The sequence below is a fragment of the Rhinolophus hipposideros genome, assembly GCF_964194185.1.
Source record: "Rhinolophus hipposideros genome assembly, chromosome: 25".
In the NCBI taxonomy this organism is placed as follows: Eukaryota; Metazoa; Chordata; class Mammalia; order Chiroptera; family Rhinolophidae; genus Rhinolophus; species Rhinolophus hipposideros.
Genome location: NC_138071.1, coordinates 21,790,964 through 21,815,791, shown reverse-complemented (window position 1 = coordinate 21,815,791; position 24,828 = coordinate 21,790,964). Strand labels below are relative to the sequence as shown.

General features: G+C 38.7%; 1 protein-coding gene and 1 long non-coding RNA gene across 8 annotated transcripts in view; one reads left to right on the top strand and one right to left on the bottom strand.

The window, feature by feature from the left end:
• LOC308493023 overlaps positions 1-16,043 on the bottom strand; it is a 39,955-nt gene extending 23,912 nt beyond the window's left edge. Inside the window, exons 1-2 of the long non-coding RNA XR_013992597.1 lie at positions 14,986-16,043; positions 1,452-1,510 (exon numbers count right to left, since the gene is read on the bottom strand). This is a non-coding gene — a long non-coding RNA (uncharacterized lncRNA). The remainder of the gene's footprint in view (positions 1-1,451; positions 1,511-14,985) is intronic.
• The window catches only part of BRAF (B-Raf proto-oncogene, serine/threonine kinase), a 119,381-nt gene continuing 110,500 nt past the window's right edge, over positions 15,948-24,828 (top strand). For 5 of the 7 annotated variants that reach the window (XM_081038635.1, XM_081038633.1, XM_081038634.1 and 2 more), the window contains exon 1: positions 16,242-16,495. In XM_081038635.1, coding sequence (XP_080894761.1) covers positions 16,367-16,495 — 129 coding nt within the window. In that variant the 5' untranslated portion in view covers positions 16,242-16,366. Of the gene's footprint in view, positions 16,012-16,185; positions 16,496-24,828 lie in introns of those variants that run through there. The other 2 variants (XM_081038632.1, XM_081038636.1) reach the window with 2 other exon arrangements.

Below are 24,828 nucleotides of genomic sequence, written 5' to 3'. Positions count from 1 at the left end.
ATAGGAGAAACAGAGTTACAAACAAAAAATACATTTACGTTGTCTTTTATCTTTACATATATATTTTGGGTTGGGTATATAAATTCTTGGTTGACAGTATTTTTCTTTCCGCATTCTGAGAGTGCATTGAATCTACAGAAGTAGTTGGAAGGAGAAGTGATATCTTAACAACATTGAATTGGCCAACCTATGTGTTTGGGAAAAACCCAGGCCTCCTCTTGTGTCTTTCCTTGACTCTCACACTACTACCACACTCAAAACACTTCTGACTTAAGATGTGTGGGGTTTTTTCTCACACCAAGCAACTCTTTGTGATACCAGCTAGGTGTCCTACAATTTAACTCAATTCTGCCACTATCTCCTTGCAAATAGCATCAAATCCCACAGGCTAAAGGCTCCGTCCCATAGACTTCCCTCCATGTCAGATACCAATTGCAGTATTCGTTCCCCAGGTTACCCACAACTTCTGTATGACTTGGCTACAATCAGAGGTAGATTTATTTGCTTAGAACAGCTCACAGAACTCAGAGAAACACATATTTACCCATTTATTGTTTGATAAAGGATATGATAAAGGCTACAGATGAACAGTTAATGAAGAGATACACAGGGCAAGGTCTGGGAGGGTCCTGAGCATGGGAACTTGGAGTTGGGGAACATAACCTTTTTGGTCCACGGATGTGTTCACCAATCTGGACGCTCTCTGTGCCCCACACTGTTGAGATTTTTATAGAGGCTGCATCACATGGATATGATCAATTAGAAACTCTTTCCAGCCCCTCTCCCTGACTAAACAATGGGAGCGGGGCTTAAAATTCCAAGCTTCTAATCATGGCGTGGTCTTTTTGGTGACCAGCCCCCATCCAGGAGCCATCCAGGAGCTCACACAGAGTCACTTCCTTAGAACAAAAGACACTCCTATCACCCAGGAAATTCCAAGGGATTTAGGAGCCTTATGTGAAGAAATGGGGCCAAAGACCAAATACTAGAACAAAAATGCTCCTAGTGCTCTTAACACTTAGAAAATGACAAGAGTTTCAGGAGCTCTGCTGGAAACTGGGTTCAAAGACAAAATATTAGAACAAAGATTCTCCTAGCACCCCTATTTACAAGGCTTTCAGGGGCCCTGTGTCAGGAACCCAGGGCAAAGACCAAGATAGATTATAGATATAGATACAGATATTTCTTACTATTTCGCATTATGAATATGGTACATTTCTTCATTTATTTAGATCTTATTTAACTCCTTTCAGCAATGTTTATAATTTTCAGTGTAGAGGTTTTATACATCATTTGTTAAATTTATTTCTAAGTATTTTATGCTTTTTAAAATTATTATAAATGGAGTGTTTTTAAAAATTTCATTTTCCAATTATTTGCTATAGTATATAATTATACAATTAATCTTTGTGTACGACTTTATATCCTGGGATTTTGCAAAATTCACTTACTAGTTTTAGTGGTTGCTCTCTGGAGTCCATAGGCTTTTCCTCATAGTCAATCACATTATCTGCAAATAGAGACACAGACTCAATGCTTTATATCCCATCAATATTCCAGTCTCTGCTAAATGCATATGTCTTTCCTGGGCTCCAGACTTGTGTACGTAACACATTCTTGATATTTTCCCTAGGCATTTTTTATTTTTAAATGTTTTTAGATAAAATTTACATAATATGACATTCACCACTTTAAAGTATACAATTCAGTGATTTTAGTATAGCCACAAAGTTCTGCAATTATCACCATTATCTAACTACAGAACTCTTTCGTCACCCCCAAAAGATACTGCCCATTAGCAGTCAGTCCTTCCTCCCTTCAACCCCTGGCAACCACTAATCTACTTTTTATCTACATCTATTTACCTATTCTGAACATTAAATATAAATGAAATCACTCAATACGTAGCTTTTTGTGTTGGACTTCTCTCATTTAGTATGTTTTCTAGGTCCATCCATGTTCTAGCATATATCAGTACTTCGTTCCTTTTAATGGCTGGATAATATTCCATTGTGGGGATACATAACATTTTGTTTATCCATTCATCAGTTGATTTTTGCTTTTTGGCTATTATAAATAATAGTACTACTATGAACATTTGTGTACAAGTTTCATATAAACATAGGTTTTCAATTTTCTTGGGTATGTATATACCAAAGAGGGAAATCTATATTGAACTTTTTTAGAAAGGGCCAAATTGTTTTCCCAAGTGGCTACACTATTTTACATTCCCATTAGCAACGTATGAGAGCTCCGTTTTCTCCACATCCTTGCCAACACTTATTTTCTTATTGTTTTTTTGTTTTGTTTGTTGTTGTTTTTTGGTTTTTTTTTTAATGACAGCTATCCTGGTGAGTATGAGTTAGTATGTCATAGCTGTTTTAATTTGCATTTTCCTAATGGCTAATGATGTTGAGAATCTTTTCATATATTAATTACTCATTTATTTATCTTCTCTAAAGAAATATCTATTTGAATCCTTTGCTCATTTTTAAAATTGGGTTGTTTTGTTTTTATTGTTGAATTGTAAGACTTATTTATATATTCTGTATACTACACTCTTAACAGATGGATTTGCAAATATTTTCTCCCACTTAATGAGTTGTCTTTCACTTTCTTAGTATTGTCCTTTGACACATAAAAGTTTTTAATTTTGATGAAGTTCAATTATCTATTTTTTCTTCTGTTTCTTGTGCTTTTGACGTCATGTTTAAGAAACTGTTGTGGTATCCAAGGTCATAAAGATTTATTCCTATGTTTCTAACAGATTTATAGTTTTGGTTCCTACATTTAGGTGTCTGATACATTTTTGAGTTTTAATTTTTGTATAGGGTGTGAGGTAGGGGTCCAAATTAATTATTTTGCATGTAAATATCCAGTTGTCTCATCACGATTTGTTGAAAAGACTATTCTTTTCTACTGACTAGTCTTGACACCTTTGTCCAAAATCAATTGACCATAGATGTATGGGTTTTCCCTAAGCTTTTAATAGGCCAGATATCCAAGCAGAACTTCCATACAGGTATGATTCATTAAATGGTACACAAATCATAAACACACATATTAGCACAAGCAAACAAGTGGGGGGAAAAAACTGAAGAAAATACAGAAACTAGAAAGTAGGATGGAAGATGGGAAGATTGGAGATGAAGGCAGGTCTGGTTCTTATAGGGCCTTCTGGGCCAGGATATGTAATTTGGGTTTTATTCTAAATGCATTGGGACACCATTGGATAGTTCTGAGCAGGAAGATAAGATAAAATAATTTACATTTTCAAAAGATCATCTTGCTGCCAGGTGAACTCTGGAGCACATAGCAGAAAAAGTGGAAGCAGGGTGACCTTTAGAATGATATTAGTATCTAGGTAAGAGATGATGATCATTTAGACAAGTGGGGTAGAAATGAAAAGGGGAGAAGTAACTTCAGGATGTGATTTGGGGATAAAGGTTTAGAGGTAATGATAATGGTTCGGGTGCTGTAAAGAGAGAAGAGGAATCAAGGATGCTTTCAAAGTTTATGGCTTGAAAACTGGGTAGATGATTGCCCAATTATATCTCTACATTTGCTGAGGTGTGTAAAACCAGGAGAGGACAGGAACCAGTTTTGGGGGTTGGGTGAGCGTGCAGGGAATTCACGTACAGGACAGGCCAAGACCCTGAACTCCACAGGAGCAGTCATCATAGATATAATTAAGTTGAATGTGCTTTGATGTGTCTTGCATGTTGATAAACAGATATGTAACTCTCACACTAAGAAAGTAAACAAAAGGTGACTTCGAGAATGAGAGAAAGGCTTCCGGGGGTTGGGTGAAGAAGGAGGAGGTGGGAGGAAAGGGAGGGGCAGGAGCTAAGAGCCAAGGAGGACATATCAAAGGTAGAGTAGGTGGTATGGGTAAGTGTATCTATGTTGAAAAAGTTATGTACTTTTCTCCATTCTGCATAAGGGATACTGGAAAAGCCCACTAGTGCATTACATAATCAAGCTAGTTTTCAGGAACACATAATTTTGAATGTGAATGGACACTAACTTTTTTCCACTAATCCACTGGAACCTGAGAAACATTATAGGCATTCTGACCAATGATATAAACAGATGTTGAGCAAGATACTTATAATACAAATTTACAGTGTTTGGGGGAAGATTAAAAAAGGTTATCGTGTATTTTACTGCTTGGTATATAGTAACCTTTTAGTAAGTTACAATAATTATTTTAAAATGTGAAAAATAAAAGACCAGAATTAGCAGAAGTTGTTGATGGTGATAGATATGTTAATAGATACATTTAATTAATTTGAAGTTGTATTCTCTCTGTTCCTTCTCTGTAAAATTTGTGCTTTCTACATAAAAAATATAATTTTGCTTTACTGTACGTGCATGTGATTTTTTTCCTTGTGTTTTTACCTCTGTCTCATAAACTTGCAGCAATGAAGAATGCCAGATTCCTTAATGATTAGCAGTTTGTGCTGTTACTTTAACAAAACTGTAAATAGTTAAATTAAATGAAATTATTTTAATTAGTGATACTTTACATTTTAGTATTCTGGACATGATTATTTTATGAACTGTCATGAAAAATACTTTTTAATACTCTTAACAAAGAGACTGAAAAAAAAATGAAAACACCAAACAACCATTGCTTCCATGTGAATAACTCCTGGTTTCCATTTTCTCCATGTTCCTTCTCTTTTTTGGTCAAAAATGTTTTCAACTTTATTAGAAATTTTATAGATTTGTTATTTGGTTTAGAAGAAAGGTGTTAACAGATGCAATTTACTTATCTGCTAATGATAAGGATTTTAATTTTAAAAAATTCTTTGACAACAAAATCAGACTCATCAGATGTAAAAACATGCTCCACTTCACTAGTTATAAGAGAAATGCAAATTAAAACCACAATGAGATACTACCTCAAACCTGTTAGAATGGCTATTACCAAAAAGACAAGAAATAACAAGTGTTGGAGAGGATATGGAGAAAAGGGAACACTCATACATTTCAAGTGGAAATATAAATTGGTGCAGCCCTTATGGAAAACAGTGTGGAGGGAGTTCCTCAAAAATTATGAATAGAATTATGGTACGACCCAGCAATCCATCTTCTGGATATCTGCCCCCAAAATTTGAAAACATTTATTCGTAAAGATATATGTACCCCTATATTCATTAGAGCATTATTCATGGTGGCCAAGACATGGAAACAACCAAAGTGTCCTTCGATAGATGAATGGATAAAGAAGGTGTGGTACATATATACAATAGAATATTACTCAGCCACAAGAAAAGATGAAACACTGCCATTTGTGACAACATAGATGGATCTTGAGAGTATCATGCTAAGTGAAATAAGTCAGACAGGAAAGGACAAGAACTATATGATTTCATTCACATGTGGGATATAAAATAAAAAGCAAGAAATGAAGAAACTCATAGACACAGGCAAATAGTATGGTGATTATCTGAGGGGACAAGGGTGGGGAAAGGATGAAGAGGGTAAAAGGGGTTCAAATATATGGTGACAGGAGACTAGACTTTGGGCAGTGAGCACACGGTAGAATATACAGATGATGTATTACAGAATTGTACGCTTGAAACCTATATAATGTTATTAACCAATGTTACCCCAATAAATTTAATCTTTTTTAAAAAGAACCAAACACTATTCCCACAATACTCTGAGACAAGACACCTTGATACCTGAGGAAACATCTTTCTCAGTGTTAAGTTTGACTGCACTTTTCCCCCAAAGTGGAGTACTCTTCCAAGGAGTATGTGCTCAAGTGAACACATATTTGTTACAAGTATGAGATTTATTTTTAAAGTTTTAGTTGGAGTTCAAAAATGATAATGAAAATAATTTTATTTAACTCATATTTATTTCTCACTCTTCTCCCCATTGGTTTCTGTCTGCTATATAATTGCCTGCTTTGCTTATTTTGTGTGGTTTTTTTTTAAAGTTTCTTTGATATTTCTCATGGGGAAATACACTGTCCCTCTTCATTATCAAAGACAATTGAGAGCCGTATGATGCTTTATAACTTCAATTATTCTCTTTTAATAACATAAAACATATTCTTGTAAAGACGAGTAATATTAATACTTTATGAGTCTAATTAGGGAAAAATAAAGGGAATAAAAATATACAGGATTAGGAATGAGAAAGGAGACATACCAGAGATAGATTAAAAGAATTCTAATAGAATACAAGATACACCTTTATGTTAACAAATTCAAAAACTGGGCATAAACAGATGATTTCCTATATAAACAAAACTGACTCAAAACTGCTGGTAAACGTGAATAGAACAATTACTGTAGATGGAATTGGAACAGTGTTCAACTCTCACATTGTAAAGTGCACCCGAGCCAGATGGATTCCTAGATGACTTTTATCTATTCTTTAAAGAACTTAAAATTTCAATGTGATTTGAGCTATTCCAGGCTATTAATAAAAAGATAGAAAGCCCACTAATTCATTTTATGAAGTCAGCCAACTTTAAATCTAAATTTAATAAACAAAATACAAAAAAACCCAGGAAACTGTAGACCACTCCCATTCATGTCTATAGATATACATTTCCAAGTTTATTAATATAGAAGCATGATTCCAAACAATTACATTTAATCCAGCAGTATAGTCAAGTAGGTGTTGTTGTGTTTTTTTTGAGATGGTTCAATGATGGCAATTCTATCAATATAAACCATCATATCAACAACTGTAAAGAAAAAAATTATATGATCATGTAGCCAGTCCTAACAAAAATGCTACATAAAATAGAAAGCAATTCTTAATATAATGGACTATTAATCAAATCCAACAGGAAATATCTTAAATAGCAAGACACCAAAACCATATCTTTGAAATCAATAACTTGTCAGGAATGCTGTGTCTGCATTATTATTTAACATTGTCTTGGACGGTTAGTACATTCAGTAAGACAGGAAAAATATTATAAGCTTAGGAGAAAAGGAGATAAAACTCAAGAGATGGTGGTAGAAAGAAAACTACTAGAATTAATGAGAATTTTTCCCCCCAATCACCAGGTTTATTTTAGGGTCCTTTCTTACATATCCAACATATGTAAAGCATTTTAATTCTTCTGTTGCTTTTAACTTAATGAATTAATGAGAATTTGGAAAGATGACTAAAGATAAATATATGAGTTAATGGTTTTTCTCTACTCTTTTAAAAAGCATTTAGAAAAGGAAATGAGGTGAAATACTCCATTCACAATAGAAGAAAAACATCTAAATTACTGAGAGATTAATTTGACAAGAAAAGCACAGAATTTAAATGAAGAAAATAATATCTTATTTCAGAACATAAAGCAAGCTCATTCCAGAATGTTCTGCACTGTGATTCTCACACTGGAGCCTGCTGTATACTCCTTATTGAATGGATTTACATTAAATGTGTCCTTGTTGCAGATTTACCTCAAAACTCATGGATGCGTGAGAGCTGAGGAAATGGAAAACAATCTAAATACTAGATACTATACTGTTATGAGAATCACTCTATTTAACACTGGTTTATGGTCCTTGACCCACCTACGAGGCACTCCAAGCCCTCAGGTAAATGGGCTGCTGGTGAGCACGTGCCACCAGTCCTCCAAATGTATTTGAATCTGGAACACTGCTTAGACTCCAGCTGGGCCCCTGTATAAGGGACCATAAAAATGCCTGATAAGAGTGTTATAAAACTAAGTAACCAGGATTTCCAGATGTTATCAGACCAAACAAATAAAATGAGGACACAGTAACTCAGAACTCAAAATCACAGTGGCTTGAGTCTCTACCAGTTTCATAGTGTGAAGCCTGTGAAGCAGCCTGCAAGTATTTCTGGGAGGCTCCTAAAGGGTTGCTTCCCAGGACCAGGCAGCCAGGCCCAATTCCAGGGGGTGCAACTGATATTGTATTCTGGGTGAAATAATAAAGGGTGAGCAGCTGTTGAAGCAGAAAGTGGGGATTGCAGAGATCAGTTTGAGACTTGTGACATAGTCAGGTGCAGACATCTAGGAGGTAGTTGGAAACTGCAGGGTAAGGCCACATGGAGCTAAATGTGACACAAACGTGTTAGTCATCGTTGTAAATAAAACCAAAGGAACAGGTAAGAGAGTAGAAGTTTTGTAAGTAGAGAAATGGGCAAAGGATGGACCCGGGGTTACATGGACAGTTAAACTGCAAATGGTGAAAGCTGACCCCAAAAAGGAAATCAAGAAAAAACCGATCTTTTACGAGGAGAACCAGCAGTGTGGGGAGTCATGAAATCTAGGGTAACAGATTTTTTGAGAAAAAGGAAATAGCCAATAGCATCAAATGAAGAGTGACGCTTCAGACTGTGAGGTAGGAAAGAATTAAGAAGGAACAAATATGCTCACAAGTTTGTACTTGGGGGAGCTGGAAGCTAGAGAGTTCACATCTTTAAGCCTCAATTTTTCTCTGTGAAGTAGGAAGCCAGATCACATAGAGAGGTTTTCACACCTAAATCAAAGACAGAAGCAACACACGGATTTAAAAATTGGCATTAGAGACGTTAAAACAATAATAGAAGTTTTGATGTCTGTAAAAGTTGGGTACTATTAGAGATTTGCTCTTTAACAGTTTACTGTACACAAGGTTCTTCCAGAGCATTAATAAGTGTTAAAACGAATAAACAAAAAAATCTGAGACTCTCATTATTGGTCAGATTACATAAAAGCCTCGCATAGTGTCTGGCACTCTGTGGGTATGCAATAAACATTTGTTGAATGAATGAAGAAATGAAGACATGAACAATGAGATACCATAAGTGAAGAAAAGAACAATGAGACACGATAAAAATATTTTAAGAACAAGAAGATACCAGGATAGGTTTTGCAGCAAATGATTGTAATAAAAAAGAGTGTGTATTCCAAATACATATTTATAATAATACCTATAATTTAAGATATGAGAAAATTCCTACTTGAAACATAAATATACATTACAGAGTCTTATTAAAACCTGAGTGAGACACAGAAAAAATTTGTCTCTTTTATCTGTGCATCTATGAATCATGATTCAAAATGGTTTAATTCTAATGTATCACGAAAAAAGGGCATTACCAAACTAGATTTATCAGGAATAGATCCCAGGCAGATAATGCAAGAAGGTAAAAACTTAATGCAATATTAATAGTAATAGTTGGCTAACAAGTTTTTAATTGCCTGTACAAAACAATACAGCCCATATTTAAAGTTCCCCAATTGTCCCCAAACTGTCTCTAATAGGTTTACTTTCTTATCCAGGATTCAGTTAAGTTCCATGTATTACATTTGGTTGTTAGAGCTCTTTGATCTCTTAATTTAGACTAGTCTCCTTGATTTTCTGCCCTTGACTTTTTGGTTTTCATGATATTGAATCTTTGAAGAGTTAGAGTCGGTTGTCTTATATAATGTCCCATATTCTGAATTTGATTGTGTTCTTATGGTTACATTCAGGTTAAACATTTTTTGGCTGAAATACTATATAGGGAAGGACTGACATAATGTCGCTGAATTGACCCCGTATTGATAATGCTAAGAGTAATAATAGTTTGGTTAATTTAGTGACTGCCACATCGCTCCGTTGCAAATGTATACTTCTCAGTTTATAACTAGTAAGAGGTCTGAGTGGTGGTGTTACAAAAGCACCCAGACTGCCCCGTTCCCCAGCAGTCTTTTACTCAACAGTTTTAGCAACAATTAATGGTCCTGACGTGGAGTCATTATGACATCGGTGGTTACAAAATGGTGGTTTTCTAATTCTATCATGTCCTTGCTCTTGAGTACACCAAGGTGCAACCTGTACAAGCTCAACTGATACATTTCCTGCCCCAGATCTGGAGTCAGCCATTTCTCAAAGGAGCCCTCGCTACTTTTAATGGAGAATGGCATTTCAAAATCAAGATCCACGCATCAGGGGTACTTATTACTATTCCTAGGCAACTGTTTTCATGGGCAGAGCTAAGACTATATGAATCCATATCTATGCCTACATCTACATACATTATATATATATATATATATACATACATATACATTATGTATATACAATCATTCAAATATAGTACCTAAGTATATACACATATTTGTATATAGGTACTTCATTTGCTTTATATATTTATACTTATAAGTATATATACTTACACACTACATATATTTCTAATTCTATCATTCCTGCTCTATGTATTAACTAGCATATATTTTTATAAATTATGTAATGTGTCTATGTATGTGTGTGTATGTGTACATATATTTTTCACCTCAGCCCTACATTAATACTGCTACTTCCAATTCAAATCCAACACCACAGAGTTCTTCAATTTCTGTGTTCCACACGTTTCTTACTTCTTCCACATAAGAACCCTGACTCCCAAAATCAATATAGGTATGCATTGGCTCTATCCTACACTGAAACAATACAAATTGTTTCAGAATTATAAAACCAATATTGCTACTGATAATGCACCTTCTAAATAAAGTTACGGCTTTATTTGTGGTTCATTTTGTTTTTAGAATACATTCCGGTCAATACTTAATCAGAAACAAAAGCACTAGGAATGTAAATAAGGAATTATAGGGATTTGATCTTATGCAACGCGGAGCTGGTTAAACAGTCTGTGTGAGGCCAGGTGTCTGCTGCTGGCACCTAGAGTCCTCAGGGCAGATAGGCAGGAAGGAAAAGGTGGACGTGACGTGGAGAAGCAGGGATAAAGTGCAATCTGTGAGGCTGAGCAGGAACCCATGAGAAGGGACTACAGTCTAAGTCTGACTCTCACCACCTCGGCCTCTCACCACAACTCCAGCAATGGGGGTCCTGCCGGAGAAGCTGGCACCCTTCACCACAGAGTTAAATGTGTGTCCCATCAAAATGGTAGCAGTTATTATCATTTCCGGCTTACAGAGGACAGCTGTTGCTCTCATGGTTACCCTTACAAACGCATGTCTTACAGCCATGGTGAAAAGTTTGCTCTGGACCCTCCGAGAGGATATATTTAAGGAGTGGGTAAGCAGGTCTTACAAGATGGAAGAGGATTCTGGGAAACAGTTCTAGCTTAGCTAATTTGACACAGTGGAAATCAGAAAACTACATGTGAAAATTACTTGAGTTAATTATCTTTTGTGCAGTTATGTTATCAATTTCATATACAATTAGGTTCATTTAGTTAGATTTTACTTTTTCCATTTATTTACATGTCTCACAGACTAAAACTATATTTAAAGATATATTGAGAAAAGTCTCACTCCCACCCTGTCACCTCCCATCTCTTATCAAGTATGATTTTCATTATTTTATATGTAGAGATATAGTTTACCCTTATTTCTTGCCAAAAGGTAGCATACTGTATACATATATAGTGTAGTGCACCTTGGAATAAAAGCAAACTTAAAAGAATTAAATCATGGGCCGGCCCGGTGGCTCAGGTGGTTAGAGCTCCGTGCTCCTAACTCCGAAGGCTGCCGGTTCGATTCCCACATGGGCCAGTGGACTCTCAACCACAAGGTTGCCTGTTCAACAACTCGAGTCCCACAGATTGAACAGGACACCTTGAGCTGAGCTGCCTCCCGGATGAGCTGCCTCCCGGATGGCTCAGTTGGTTGGAGCACATCCTCTCAACCACAAGGTTGCCGGTTGGACTCCCGAAAGGGATGGTGAGCTGCGCCCACTGAAACTAGAAAACGGCAACTGGACCTGGAGCTGAGGTGCGCCCTCCACAACTAAGACTGAAAGGACAACTTGACTTGGAAAACAGGCCTGGAAGCACACACTGTTCCCCAATAAAGTCCTGTTCCCCTTTCCCCAATAAAATCTTTTTAAAAAAATATTAAATCACAAATTACCAAAGTCACAAAGAATAGTTCAAAGAATTCTGTATCTTATTAACACACCCAGAGTAGCATAAGCAAGATGTTATAAGATGAAATAACACACTGATAAAAATATCTTTGGGTAAATATTAGAAATATATCTAATAAATTTTATAAATCTAAAACCAAAGTCTTCCTTCAAGAGTTAAAAAGTATGGGAAATGTGAGTTCAGTAGAGGAGGTGACAACAATGCTAAATAGACTAAACATCTAGATTTGATATAATAGCATTTTATTTTTTTAAAAAAACAGGTTTTTAAATTGACTCCAAGCTTCACACGTACCAATAATCAGGTGGGGTTCCTGATACGATTTTTATTGTAATAACAAAAGTATGGTTCCTAGGTTATTGTAATCAGAGACTCTATTCTTTGCAGGTTGGACCAAATCTGGGAAAGTGTTCAATTCATGGGATCACTTTTCAAGAGAAACACTGAAAAGCGTACACTGAAAGAAGAGAAAATGTTTTGAGGAGAGAACTAAAGGAAACAGAACTTCCTTCAAATATTTGAAAGCAATTACATAGTATAAGAAGAGACTCATCCTTTGTTCCTCGAGAAGACAAAACTCACACCAGAATATAGATATCATAAGAGAAGGACTTCAACTTCAGAAAAAAATTAGTTACAATTAAAGGTATTATATTAGTGAGGTCCCCAGCACGAAAGGATTTAGAATCTGGAATTCCACAGAGGAGATTCTATGTGTCTCTCAGGAGGAAGGTTGTGCTGAATCAACTCTATGATTCAATATTCTATTCACACCTGAATAGCTGCTGAGAGTAGCCTTCTATTAAATATTACAGGATGCGTTATTCATAAAGATGACCTTCATTCATAAATAAAATACCAGACTGTGACTAGCTATACGTCACTGGACGTATCTGGAGCTGTGGACACTTCCTAGAGGCTGCTTACTTGTTTTCTAGTCATTGACCATATTAATGTGGGATCAGACCCGGCGGGTAGGTTTGGCTGATAGGACTACCGTGTTTCCCCGAAAATAAGACCGGGTCTTATATTAAGTTTTGCTCTAAAAGACACATTAGGGCTTATGTTCAGGGGATGTCATCCTGAAAAATCATGCTAGGGCTTATTTTCCAGTTAGATCTTATTTTGGGGGAAACACGGTATCTATCCATTCTATCAGAACGCAGGATTCAAGATAGAGAAGCCTATCAGAAATAAACTCATCTCCAGGAAAAGAGGGTCAGACATATCAGCAAGACTTGTTAACAGTGTCTCAGACATCAACTGGAGCAATGTTCTGAACAGTGCTTCTTACCTAGATTGGTTTTCCACCTTCTGGTGAATACATGAACGCCTTAGGAGGAAAGGGGTTTGTAAGCAAAACCGAAAAGAAATGTGTTGACTGAAATGTCTGTAAGACTTTGGAATACAAGATCATACTGCTTTGGTGCCCATGTGACATACTACAACACAAAGGGACATGCTCTTTCCCTCTACTCAGAACACAGACTAGCTTGGCTCCAAGAACACAATGCCACTGTTTTGTGTAGAGGGAGGATTTTAGTACAGGAACCCTGCCTAGGGTGGCATTGGGCCTTGGGCGGAAGAGTGCCAAAGGAGACAGATAGGGGGTATCCAATGGCCAAGGACCTACATTAATTTTTGCAGGCATTGGGGCTTCAGAAGCTAAAGAAAGAAGGTAAGGGCTTCGTCATTAGCATGCTGGGATATGTCTTGGTGATTTCTGTAAGGAAAGGGGGAGAATTTGAGTGTAGAATCCCCCTCTGGAGAAGGTAGCCATTGCTACAGAGGAGCCAGTTCATTATTCTGAACACAATCTGTATACAAATTAAACATGTCTATAAATGCTTTGACACTTCTTCCACGAAGAGGTAGGATCTAAATCCCCTCTCCTTGAAGTTGGGTGGGACTTCCTGACTTCCCTGTATCCAATCTGCTCAGTGACCGTGGAGGCTATAGGTCACACAATGCGATACAGCTTTCACCTTGCTTACAGAACACGAGCATTTGCAGCCCTCAGCCACCTGGCAAGAAGTCTGACTACCCTGAGGCACCCATGCTATGAGGAAGCTCAAGCCACATGAAGAGAATAGGTTTAGGTATTCCCGCTGAGGTCCCAGACAGGTGCGGAAATACACCTCCAGGTGGATTCCAGTCCCAATCCACTGAGACGGCCCCCAGGCGCTGAGTCTTCCCAGAGGAGGTCCTAGACCTCACGGAACAGGGATAAGCCATCTCTTCTATGCCTTGTCTGAATTCTGACCGAGAGCGTAACTGTGTATTTTGTAAGGGGCAAAAGTATAATGTTTGGTCCTCACAATGGTACAATGAGTTAGGTTGGACTGGCATTATTACCACCCTCGTTTTATAGCTTAAAACAACAACAACAAAACAGGGGTTTGAGAACACGTGCTTGGAGATTATATAGGCAAGATGTGGCACGCTGACTCGAACATCCTGATCTTTGGACTCCAAAGTTTCTGCTTTCTTTATCTTTTCCCATTTGGATACCGTGGGGCTTTAGAACGACCTAGGGAAATCAAATAAGAGATTTCTAGAATGTGAAGGCAAGGTCAGAAAATGTTGAGTAAATGGAAGCTAACAAGAATCAATATTAAATGGGTGACAGCAGCCCTCCTGTGAAGAAATAACCAGGTAAAATATGATGTAGATTGTGGCTGAGAAGGAAAGCTATCATTTAATATTCTTAGGACTTCTAACATGATGTGGCAGGGTTATAACGATGTAATATTATCACAGGCTGATGTAAAAAAAATGACATAGTCAGACAATTTAAAAACCTGCCAGTTGTGTTTGAAATCAAGGGGAAAAGGTGCCCTGAGTGGCTGATGGTATGTTAGCCTGCTTAGAAGTGTGTCCTTATAGTGAAGAGAGGTACTTCAAACTACAGCTAGATGACATTTTCCCTTAGGATCATCCTCCTTTATTCCACGTTTGCCAAGTCAGCTTTTGATCTAAGTTTAGAGCCCCAAGGAGACTTTCCTACTTGGAAGAGAAAGTACAACGGCACTAACAGAGCATGTTTATTGGATCGGTTGTATTTTGTATTGCTCAGTGTAGAGAGATATTAGCATTCTGATGAACTAAGCAGCCTCAGACACAGCTACTTACCTTGGGAGCAAGGGTCAGCTCTGGGCTCACGGTGACTGTCAATATGCAGACGTCCTGCTTCAGAGGTCAGTAGGACAGCTTTCTAGCTCTTGAATCATGGTGACTACAATAAGGAGGTCACTGGTAACTTCCCGCGTCATGGGAAGTACAAAAATGCAGAGTCCACTCAAAGCTTCTCATGAGTTGATCTTTAGGTTCCTTCGGTGATTGATTTCCCACCATCAGGAGTTCACAGACACTTCCACTATGTGTTCTCCTTCCTATTTTGCCCTTCCTTAATTTCCCCTCCCCCCAGAATATTCCGCTTTCCTTTTAAATAAACATATGTTTAATAACGAAGTGGGTTTCATTCCATTCTGCAATTGGGTCTCTCCGAGGGAATTTACCTTTCCTCTCTTACTTGTTTTCAGGCATATTTTGCGCAGAGGATGCCTTGGAATATTGTGTTTGTGAAAGAGGCACAAAAGTATTTCAAATATTTTGCATGGTGCTCTTGGAAATGAGGATGGTTTAAGTTTTGATGCTTCCGTTATCTAGAATGTTCTGTGCCTCCTGCAGGCCCCTGCACATGGAAAGCACTCCGCTGACCTTTGTTCCATGAATGAATCTGGAAAAAGACGACAAACACACTACAAAAGAAACGTGTTATTCCTCAACGATGCCACATCGCTTTTAGAGTTCCATTTAGAGGCCCCGGAACGGGCCCATTCCTCTAACGAAAAGCATGCACACGTTATTCGGACAAATTGGCTGCGCCTAACTGTATTTCTAGCAACTTCTACTTGGCTGTGTCAACCTCGGGGTTCCGAAGCCTTATTTTGAGGCGAGACGTTCGTTGTCATGGAAACGACACCGGGATGGGCTTTCCCGGCCCCCTCCCTCCAGGATTCCAGCGGCTCCTGAGCGCCAACCCCGGCTCCCGTGGCGAATCCTACATTTGCGGAACGGGCTTCGGACGGAGACGAGAAGCGAGGAGGAAACCGGAGCCATGGCAACGGGGGAGCGGAGGAAAGCACCGAGCGCGAGGTGGGCAGGCGGCGAAGGATCCCCCTCCAGACGGGGGCGCTCCGGGGATGACGTCACGCGGCGGTGACGTCACGGCGGTGACACGCGGCTGACGCCGTTGCCGCGGCGACTCGTAGTGGTGTCCGCCCCCTTCCCCCGCCCCCCGCTCGGCGTCCTTCCCCCAATCCCCTCGGGCTCGGCTGCGCCGGGGGCCGCGGGCCGCTTCCTGAGGTGGCCCCGCGCCCTCCGCCGCCGGCGCCGCCGGGGCCGTCCCCGCCCGCCGCCCCCCGCCTCCGCCTCCGCCTCCCCCGCCCTCGCCTCCCTTCCCCCTCCCCGCCCAGCAGCGGTCGCTCGGGCCCCGACTCTCGGTGATAAGATGGCGGCTCTGAGCGGCGGCGGCGGCGGCGCGGAGCAGGGCCAGGCTCTGTTCAACGGGGACATGGAGCCCGAGGCGGGCGCCGGCGCCGCGGCTCCTTCGGCTGCGGACCCCGCCATCCCGGAGGAGGTGAGTGCCGGCGCCCCCGGCACCGCGCCCGCGTCCGCGGGGCCGGAGCTGGCGCGGGGGGCCGTGCGGAGGGGCGAGGGGCACCCCCCGCGCGTCCGTCCGTCCGTCCGTCGCCCGCCCGCGGCGCTCGCGGCGCAGACACGCACAATGGCGCGGAGGGGGTTCCCCGGCCCGCGCCCGGCGTGCGGAGTCGGCGGCGCGGGAGGCGCTCGGCAGGGGGCGAGCCTCGCGGCGGCCCCAGAAGGTCACGGCTGCCCGCGTGGGGGCGGGAGGGCTCGCGCGTCCTGCGGGGCGGGAGGGGAGGGCTGGCCCGGCCGCCGGCCCCGCGTCCGCCGCCGGCTGCGGTGCGTGCGCGGTGCGGGGGGCGGCGCGCCCCGTCCCCTCCCCGCGCGCCCAGGCGGCCCCCCCTGCAGGCCGCTGCCCTCCTCCCACTTTCCCACTCGAGTGGGGATTTCTCCTCCCGTGTTACCCCGCAGTCGCTGTCGCTTTTCGTCTGTACTTTGTCAGCCGTAAGCCGCGCTGTGTTCCGCGCTCCCTTTCATCCCGGTCTCGGCCCCCCCCCGCCCCCCGTGCCTGATGTGTGTCAGGGCTCCGTCGCTGACTCGTCCCCCCCCCCCATCCCATCCCCACCGGCTGGCCAGTTGGCCTTCTGACCTCACTTCTCCGGGCGCCCGTTTGCACTTCTCTTCCCCTCGTCCCCCGGAGGCCCTCGACTCCATCCCCTGCGCCCCGCCATCGCGCATCCCCGCAAACCCTCCCGGACGCTCCGCAGCCGCTGCCTCTCCGGCTCCTGGAGCTGTCAGGCTTCCATCCGATGCCACCGGCTCTGCCGCGCCTTTGGGGTCGTCCTCCCTCCTGCGTGTACACCTCTGTATGGATTCCTACCCACTTTTTTTTTTTTTATAGGTTTAATAGCTTTCCTTCTCTTGTCCTCCTTTTTGTCCCAGTTTTTTTTTTCTTTTCCTTTTTTCCTTTTTCGTCCCTGCTTCTCTCAGCCTGTGTTTTTCTTTTTTCTTTTGCATTATTCAGCCTCCTATCACCGTGTCAATCAGTTTCCTTCCTACTGCTTACATGTTGTTTCCCAATTCTTACAACGTCTCACTCTTTCCTCTGTCTGTGCAGTTCTCTTTCCTTGCTTCATCATCTTTACTTTGGAAATGCATGCTTGCTCTATCGAGTATCAGTCTGTTCACAATGGGGGGGGGGGTGGCAAAAAAAAAATGTGTACAAGTGGACACTTTGGTCCACGTTGCTCAAGCAGTACTTGGCCGTCATCAGAAGTGTCTGGACGCTGATGGGAACCACTTGGAGCACCTCTTGTCGTTGCAGAAGTCAAACGTGACTTGTATTCGTCTTTTGTTTTCGGCATATATTGAGTATTATAATTTGAATACAGTTTTCTTTCTTAAAATGTGTCCGTGTTGGGTTTTCATCCTCTTATACCACCTCCATCTATGCCCAACATGTGTGCTTGTACCATCATTTGATCTACTTTAAATTTCTTGTTTCTTTTTTCTTTCTTAACAAAATTATGCCACTTTCCACTTAACAGTTTGCATTTCTGTTCAGACTGGTTTCCTCTAATATCTATTCATTTTCCCCAACTTAGATTCTGAGGATAGAGTTCTTCCTGTCTTCCATTTCGTAGTTTATTCTCTTTTCCTTGTTGCGAGTTGCCATTCATTCTGCCTTGTTTCCTGGCTTTGGGTACTTAACTTGCTAAAGCTTCCTCTTGTCTTCCCCACACCTCCACATTCCTTCTTATTTATAAACAGCTTTGTTCCGTTGACATGGAAATTTATTTTTAGGATACATTGTTTTTAATGGGTAAATACTAGGGGTCACATCTGCTGTCTAATTTCTCCATGAATCGGATATGCCTTTGTCTTACGAGGCACAGGTGCTTCTAGGCTTGTTTTACTCTGTAGTGATAGGGTAGTTTTGTTTAATTGTATCTAGAAGAATGGATAAATTAATGGGTATTGGTTACAAAATTGTAATTCTCTGATTGTAACATTGTTTACCTTTTTGAGAACTTTGTTTCAGAGTTATAAGAGCAGTTTGCAATGATATAGAGAAGGTTTTTGTTAAGTCCTAGACATACAATCTCTGCTATCTTATTTAAAAGGGCCAGATTGTTTGAACTCTATAGACTCTGAAGATTCCGATTCAGTAGGTGAGAGCTACGACCATGAGTTTCTGTATTTGGTACACTTCCAAATTCTCATGTATCAATGCATGAGAACCTCTAGGCTAGATGAATTTTAGTTTAAATTGCCAATAATTAGAAAGCATATCGGTATCTCCTGAAACCATGAGGATACTTTAACTAATTTTAATTAGTTAGAAGTGTTTCCCACTGCCTCCTACTCCTAGGTTTTAATGTTTAGTGATGAGTAGCAGTTTTTCCTTTATATTTTTTATAGGAGGTGATAATAAATGTATTGGGGAGTGATTAAAAATGGATCTCTTTTGAGTGTAGACATCACTGTTATGGATGGTGGAATAAATTCCTCCAAGAAACAATTTTAAATTTGTAGTTGGTATTAATTTAGAGGAAAATGAAATGTACTGCGATCTTTTAATTAAACTCTCTCATATGCACTTCAAGAGAGCTTATAATTGCCAAGCTCAGGGAAAGAAATGAAAATTTTGCTCGTGTAAATGTAAAATGACCCGTTTTATTCTAAAGATTTACCTTACCTGACAGTTAAATACAGGTTATTTTTGTTTTTTGGTTTTTGTCTTAATTTTTCTCGGGGAAATTTCAGCTGCACTAAAAATATAAAAATAAAAAAAATTACAGAAGGAAAGCACACTCATTATTGAAAAATTAGATACAAGTACAAAAAATAAAAAAAAAATCATCTGTGATCTTGCCATTTAAGATATAATTACTTAAACATTTTGGTGTATGTATATCCATAAACTGTTTATGCTTGTATAATACAGTGTATGTGATCTTGTAACATTTTTTAACTTAACAGTGTAGCAAAAGATTTTATATATCGTTAGATATACTGTGACTTTTAAACTAATATTTTTTTGGTATCAGGTTGTTTGTAATTTTTTTGCTCTGTTGTCAAACATCTTGGACATTGAACATAGATTTTAGTTTTTAAAATTATGTTGGGAAGTGAACAAATTTCATGTGTTACATTTGTAAGTATTACTTTGTAGATGCTCAAAATAGAATATTCTGGTAAATGACAGAAGCTTATTAAATATTTATCAAATGAATGTGCTTATTCTTTTGACATTAAACATTTACTTCTGACCATCTATATTCCCCTGATGGTTTTTTTATGACCATATGGTATCATATGGGATAATATGATTATATGGTATAATAAATACATTTATTGAAAAAAAATGTGTTGTAACAGGGTATGATATTTATTAACTATTCTTGTATCTGTAGAAGGGAGTGTCTTACAATTGCATTACAATTAAAATTGTATTGTTTTTAAGAGGTATTGCCAATCTTAATTAAAAGAGTTGTAATTATAATAATGCATGGACTAGGCAGTATTCTGGAATTCAATCTCCTTTATGATGAAGTCTACTGTATTAAAATATATCTTAATGAACCATGCCAGACCAAGTTGGATTACATCATACTCATAATAAGTGGAAGTCCCACTAAGGTACGTGCTTCTGCAGCTCTGGCTATTGCTGTTAATACTTGCCTGGATATATTCGAAGGTGGACAAAATATGCCTGTTAGGCAAAACTATAAAATAGCTGTGTGTCTTTGGTATTTCTAGTGTTCCCTTTCTGTACTCTTTCTCATTTAATGAACTCCTTCCTTTGGACATCCATTAATCTCTTCTGATATCGGTCTCGTATATATGCTGGTTATTAAAGGAATTGATTGTTAGTAAACAGATAAGAAAGGAACATTGGGACCGGGTGCTTGATTCCCTGAATGTAGTAAACCAGGGAGCAAACTTGATTTAATTGTATTTGGATAATAGGTCAGAAAAATTATGATACGTTAGGATAACAGACTGGAGAAGCCTGACTTTTCTTGATTCCCTGCCCCTGCTTTCCTGATTAGGATGAATTAGGATCCCATCATAACAACTGGAAACCTATGTTCCCTGAGTGGTGGGGAAGAAAGGGAAGGAGCAGGTTGGGTTTTTTGTTTTTTAATTTAATTTAATTTTATTATTAGTTTCAGGTGTACAAAACCATGTAATGATTAGACGTTTACCCCTCTCACAAAGTGATCACCCCACCAACCCTACTGCCCCTCTGATATTGTACACAGCTGTTACAGTACCATTGACTATATTCCCTGTGCTCTATGTACTACATTGGGTTTTTTTTGTTGTTTTAGCATTTTCTAACACTTGATGCTTACCTTAGTCTTCCTTTTTCTCCAATCACAAAGCTTTCTCTGTTAGAATTGCAAAAGTGCATTTTGTTTCCTTTGACATATTGATATCAATTTAGGTGAGTACTTAGTGAACATTTTATGTCATAATTCCCTTGTTTTATGAAATCCAGTATGTTCCTTTGCTTCCTATGTTCCTGCCTCAAGTCATCATTAAAATAAACCTCTATTGTCAGTATCCCTTACTAGGTTTTTTCTTTCTCAGAAGTTAAATTGTTTTCAGACCTTTGCTCATTTTCATTGTCTATTTTACCTATGTTGGTTATTCTGTAAAGTCAGGATTCGAAGTAGTTGTAGAACTTCTGAATTCAAAATAGATGAGCATGTTTAGGAATTTTTCTGTTGTTTTAGGTGAAGTACGGCTTTTGTAGTCATGTTACCGATAACAATGCTATAAGAACCAAAAATATCGCCTCATTTGTTCCATTTCTCCCTTAAATATTTGGTTAAGGAATTAACATGTTCTGGGAGGTAATTTTTATTTTTCATTTTCTTTTGGCCAGCAGCCTAACTTACTGTCATACATAATTAGCATGGCAGTCAGAACAAACGCTTAATACAACCTCCACCCTAACATTAAGCAATTATTTTTTTCTCCCCTCTACCCTCTGAGATTATTTTGGTTTCCATGTTTTCTCTTGGGCTTAAAAAAACTATTATTCTTGTTCCTTCCCATATCCAGACTATGCATATAGAGAGGGAAATTGATGCCCTGTAAATTACATGCCTTTCTGTGTCCTGGGAACACCCTCAATACAGAATATAAAAATTGCTCTGAGCTCAGTTAACTTTATATCTTCTATAGAAGCTCTGGTCATGATTTTCACTGAAGGATTAAAAAACAAAAAATCAGGAAATGTGTTTATAGAGCACTGTCTACCAGTACAAGGTCTGTAACAGTTGCGAAGGTAGATAGGGTAGTGTCCAGGTGTTTTTCTTCACCTTGTAAGGAGTGTTATTCCAATTGTATTTGGCTACCTTGTGGATTTTGAAAATGCTCCAGGGAGAGAGAAACATAACATTTTGGCAGACCATTTTCAACTGTTGTTCCAAAATTAGCATTTGTTTTTTTTGGGTTTTTTGTTTTAAGTATGCATCTCCTTGTTGTAAAAGATGCTTTCGTTGTGTTTAAATTGAGAAATACTCTACTCTTGTTTCACATATTTTATTGCACTAAATATATAACTTTTAAATTAATAAACCTGAAAATTTTGACTTTCTATTTTTGGAACAGCATAAATTAAATAAAATTTTAGGATGCTTAGAATTAGTCACTTACCTTTGAGTATTTTGAAACAGTGTAAAATACAGCTAGGGGTTAGTCCTCCAATGACCTAGGATTTTTAAACTGTGTTTTCTACATTACAGCATTTATTTTGCAAAGTAAATTTCTGTTTGGGCTCATAGATGTACTTTTAATTTAAAGGGATTACTGGTTTCGGCAGTAACATTGTAAATTGTTATTAGAACCTTTATTTTTTATATTGTCAACTTGGGTCTAATCCCTTTTCCTCTTTTTTTAAAGTTTATTATTTTCTACTTAGAAATCTCTCTGTAGCTTAGAGGAAACAAACAATTATTAATTAAGAATCTTAAGTAGGTATGATTTTTAAAGTTATTAACATAATTTCTGGCAATGTTGTGTGAAGGTAATTTAATTCCCATTTATTATAAAGTATCTATCTTTTCTATGAATACCAAAGTTATTGCCTTTATATCTTTTGTACTATAAAAGGTAAAGTACTATTGTTAATTATTCCTTAGTAATTCAAAATTGCTTTTTTACACATTAGATGACTCTGTTTCCGTGGGAATAGTGTCGGAGAACTTCAGATAGGGAAGAGATTATGATTCGAGATAGTCCTTACATTCCTGTTCTGCAACCACTAAAAGTGGAAATTTCTTCTTAGTTTTTACATGTCTTGTTTCTAACATTTAAGATATCCCACCCAGATATTCTTCCTGCATACAGTCCATATTTCTCATCTTAACAGTAAACTACTCAATCTCAAGTTAAGTTTTATTATCCCTGAGGATTGAGTTCACTGTAGTTTTTTGATAACTGTTGCAGATGGTTTTTCTACTTCTGAGCTTGGCACTTAATTTAAGCTTCTCTGTGGACAGTGGTCCCCCCAATCCACAGGGGATACAGTCCAAGACCCCCAGAGAATGCCTGAAACTGTGGATAGTACAGAACATTATATATAAGATTTTCTCCCTATACATACATGTATTTTCACTTTATAGCTTCTCTTTGGCATCTCCCAATTGCCAGCATCCCTACTTTTGCACTTTGGGCCCATTATTAAGTGCAAAGCAAGAGTTGCTGAAAGATGAGCTCTGCTGTACTGCACCAGCCAATCTGATAACTAAGATAGGTAGCAAGTGACTGACTGGCGGGGAGTGTGTCCATCACGGACGTGCTGGACAGCGGGTGGTCCACATCACGCACCTCCCTGGATGGAGCGGGATGATGCGAGATTGCCTCACTACTCAGAAACGCACTCAGTGTAAAACTCATGAATGGGTTATTTCTGGAACTTTCCGTTTAGTATTTTTGGATTGCAGTTGACAGCGGGTAGCTGAGCCTGGAAAGCAAAACAGTAGATAAGGGGGAGACTACTGTAGGTGTTGCCATCTTAACAGGTTAGAGAAGAAACAGATGATCTGCTGAATAGTTGTGAACAAGGCTTCATAGAATACAGCATTCTTTCATCATAAAACCTGAAGCAAATCTAATGTGATAAACGGTAACTTCTTTGAATCACATTTAATGTTGAAATATTGAAAGTGTTTCTTCGGACATTAGGAGAGAGAAAGTTATCCATTATAACTTCTTTTAGTCAAAGTTCTAGTAGATATCCTGACCTTCACTAAGTTGAGAAAAAAAAAATTTAAAACATAAGAATTGGAAAAGAAGAAATAAAACTATCATTCACAGACTACGTGATTATGTATTTAGAAAATCTGAAAATCTCTACAAATTACTAGAAACAATATGTTTCACAAGATTGCTGATTAGGAAAATCAAAGATCACTTGTATTACTGTATTCTAGCAACAAACAGGAAAGGAAAATCTAAAACAGTGTAATTCACAATAGCATAAAAAAATATGATGTACCCAGGAATAAGTCTGAAAAATTGCCTAAGACTTCCAGGAGCCCGATTGAAATGAATTATATAACACCTAATAATTGGGGCAAAATACCATGTACGTGGATTGATAGACGCGATGTTGTATAGATATTATTCTCTCTAAATGGATTTGTATGTTTAATGTAATCCCAATCAAAACCTCAGTAAGGTTTTTTCGGTTTTTTGGTTTTGTTGTTTTGGTGGAACTTAAAAAACTGATTCTGAAATTTTGTGGAAAATCAATAAAGGGCTAAAGTAGCCAAGGCACTCCCAAAGAAGACACTATACGAGGACTGGCTTTACCAGTTATTAAGACTCGTTACAAAGTATAGTAATTAAGATACTGTCATCAGTAGTCTAGTGATGGATGGACCAGTGGAACATAAGAAAACCTATACTTATAGGTTACTTGATGTATGACAGATGTATGCTGGAAATTAGGGAGAAAAGAATGCCCTTTCAATAAATGGTGCTGGAAAAATTAATTTGGACTTTTACCTCCCAGTATTCACAAGTTTTGGGTAGATTAAATGCCTGGTTGTGCAATGCAAAAACATAAAGCTTTTAGAAGACAATATGAGAATGTGTTTTTATTTGGATAGCTTTTAGAACTCTTTTTTTTTAATTTAAATTAGAATGCGAAAATTACCATTTTTCATTGAATTTAAGATATTATTGATTCTAAGATTCACCATTATTTATTTTCTAAAATAAAATATTGCCAGTTAACCACAACATGCTATTGATTATAAAATGCATCCCAATTTTCACTTTTTAAAATACTTTAATGTCTTATAA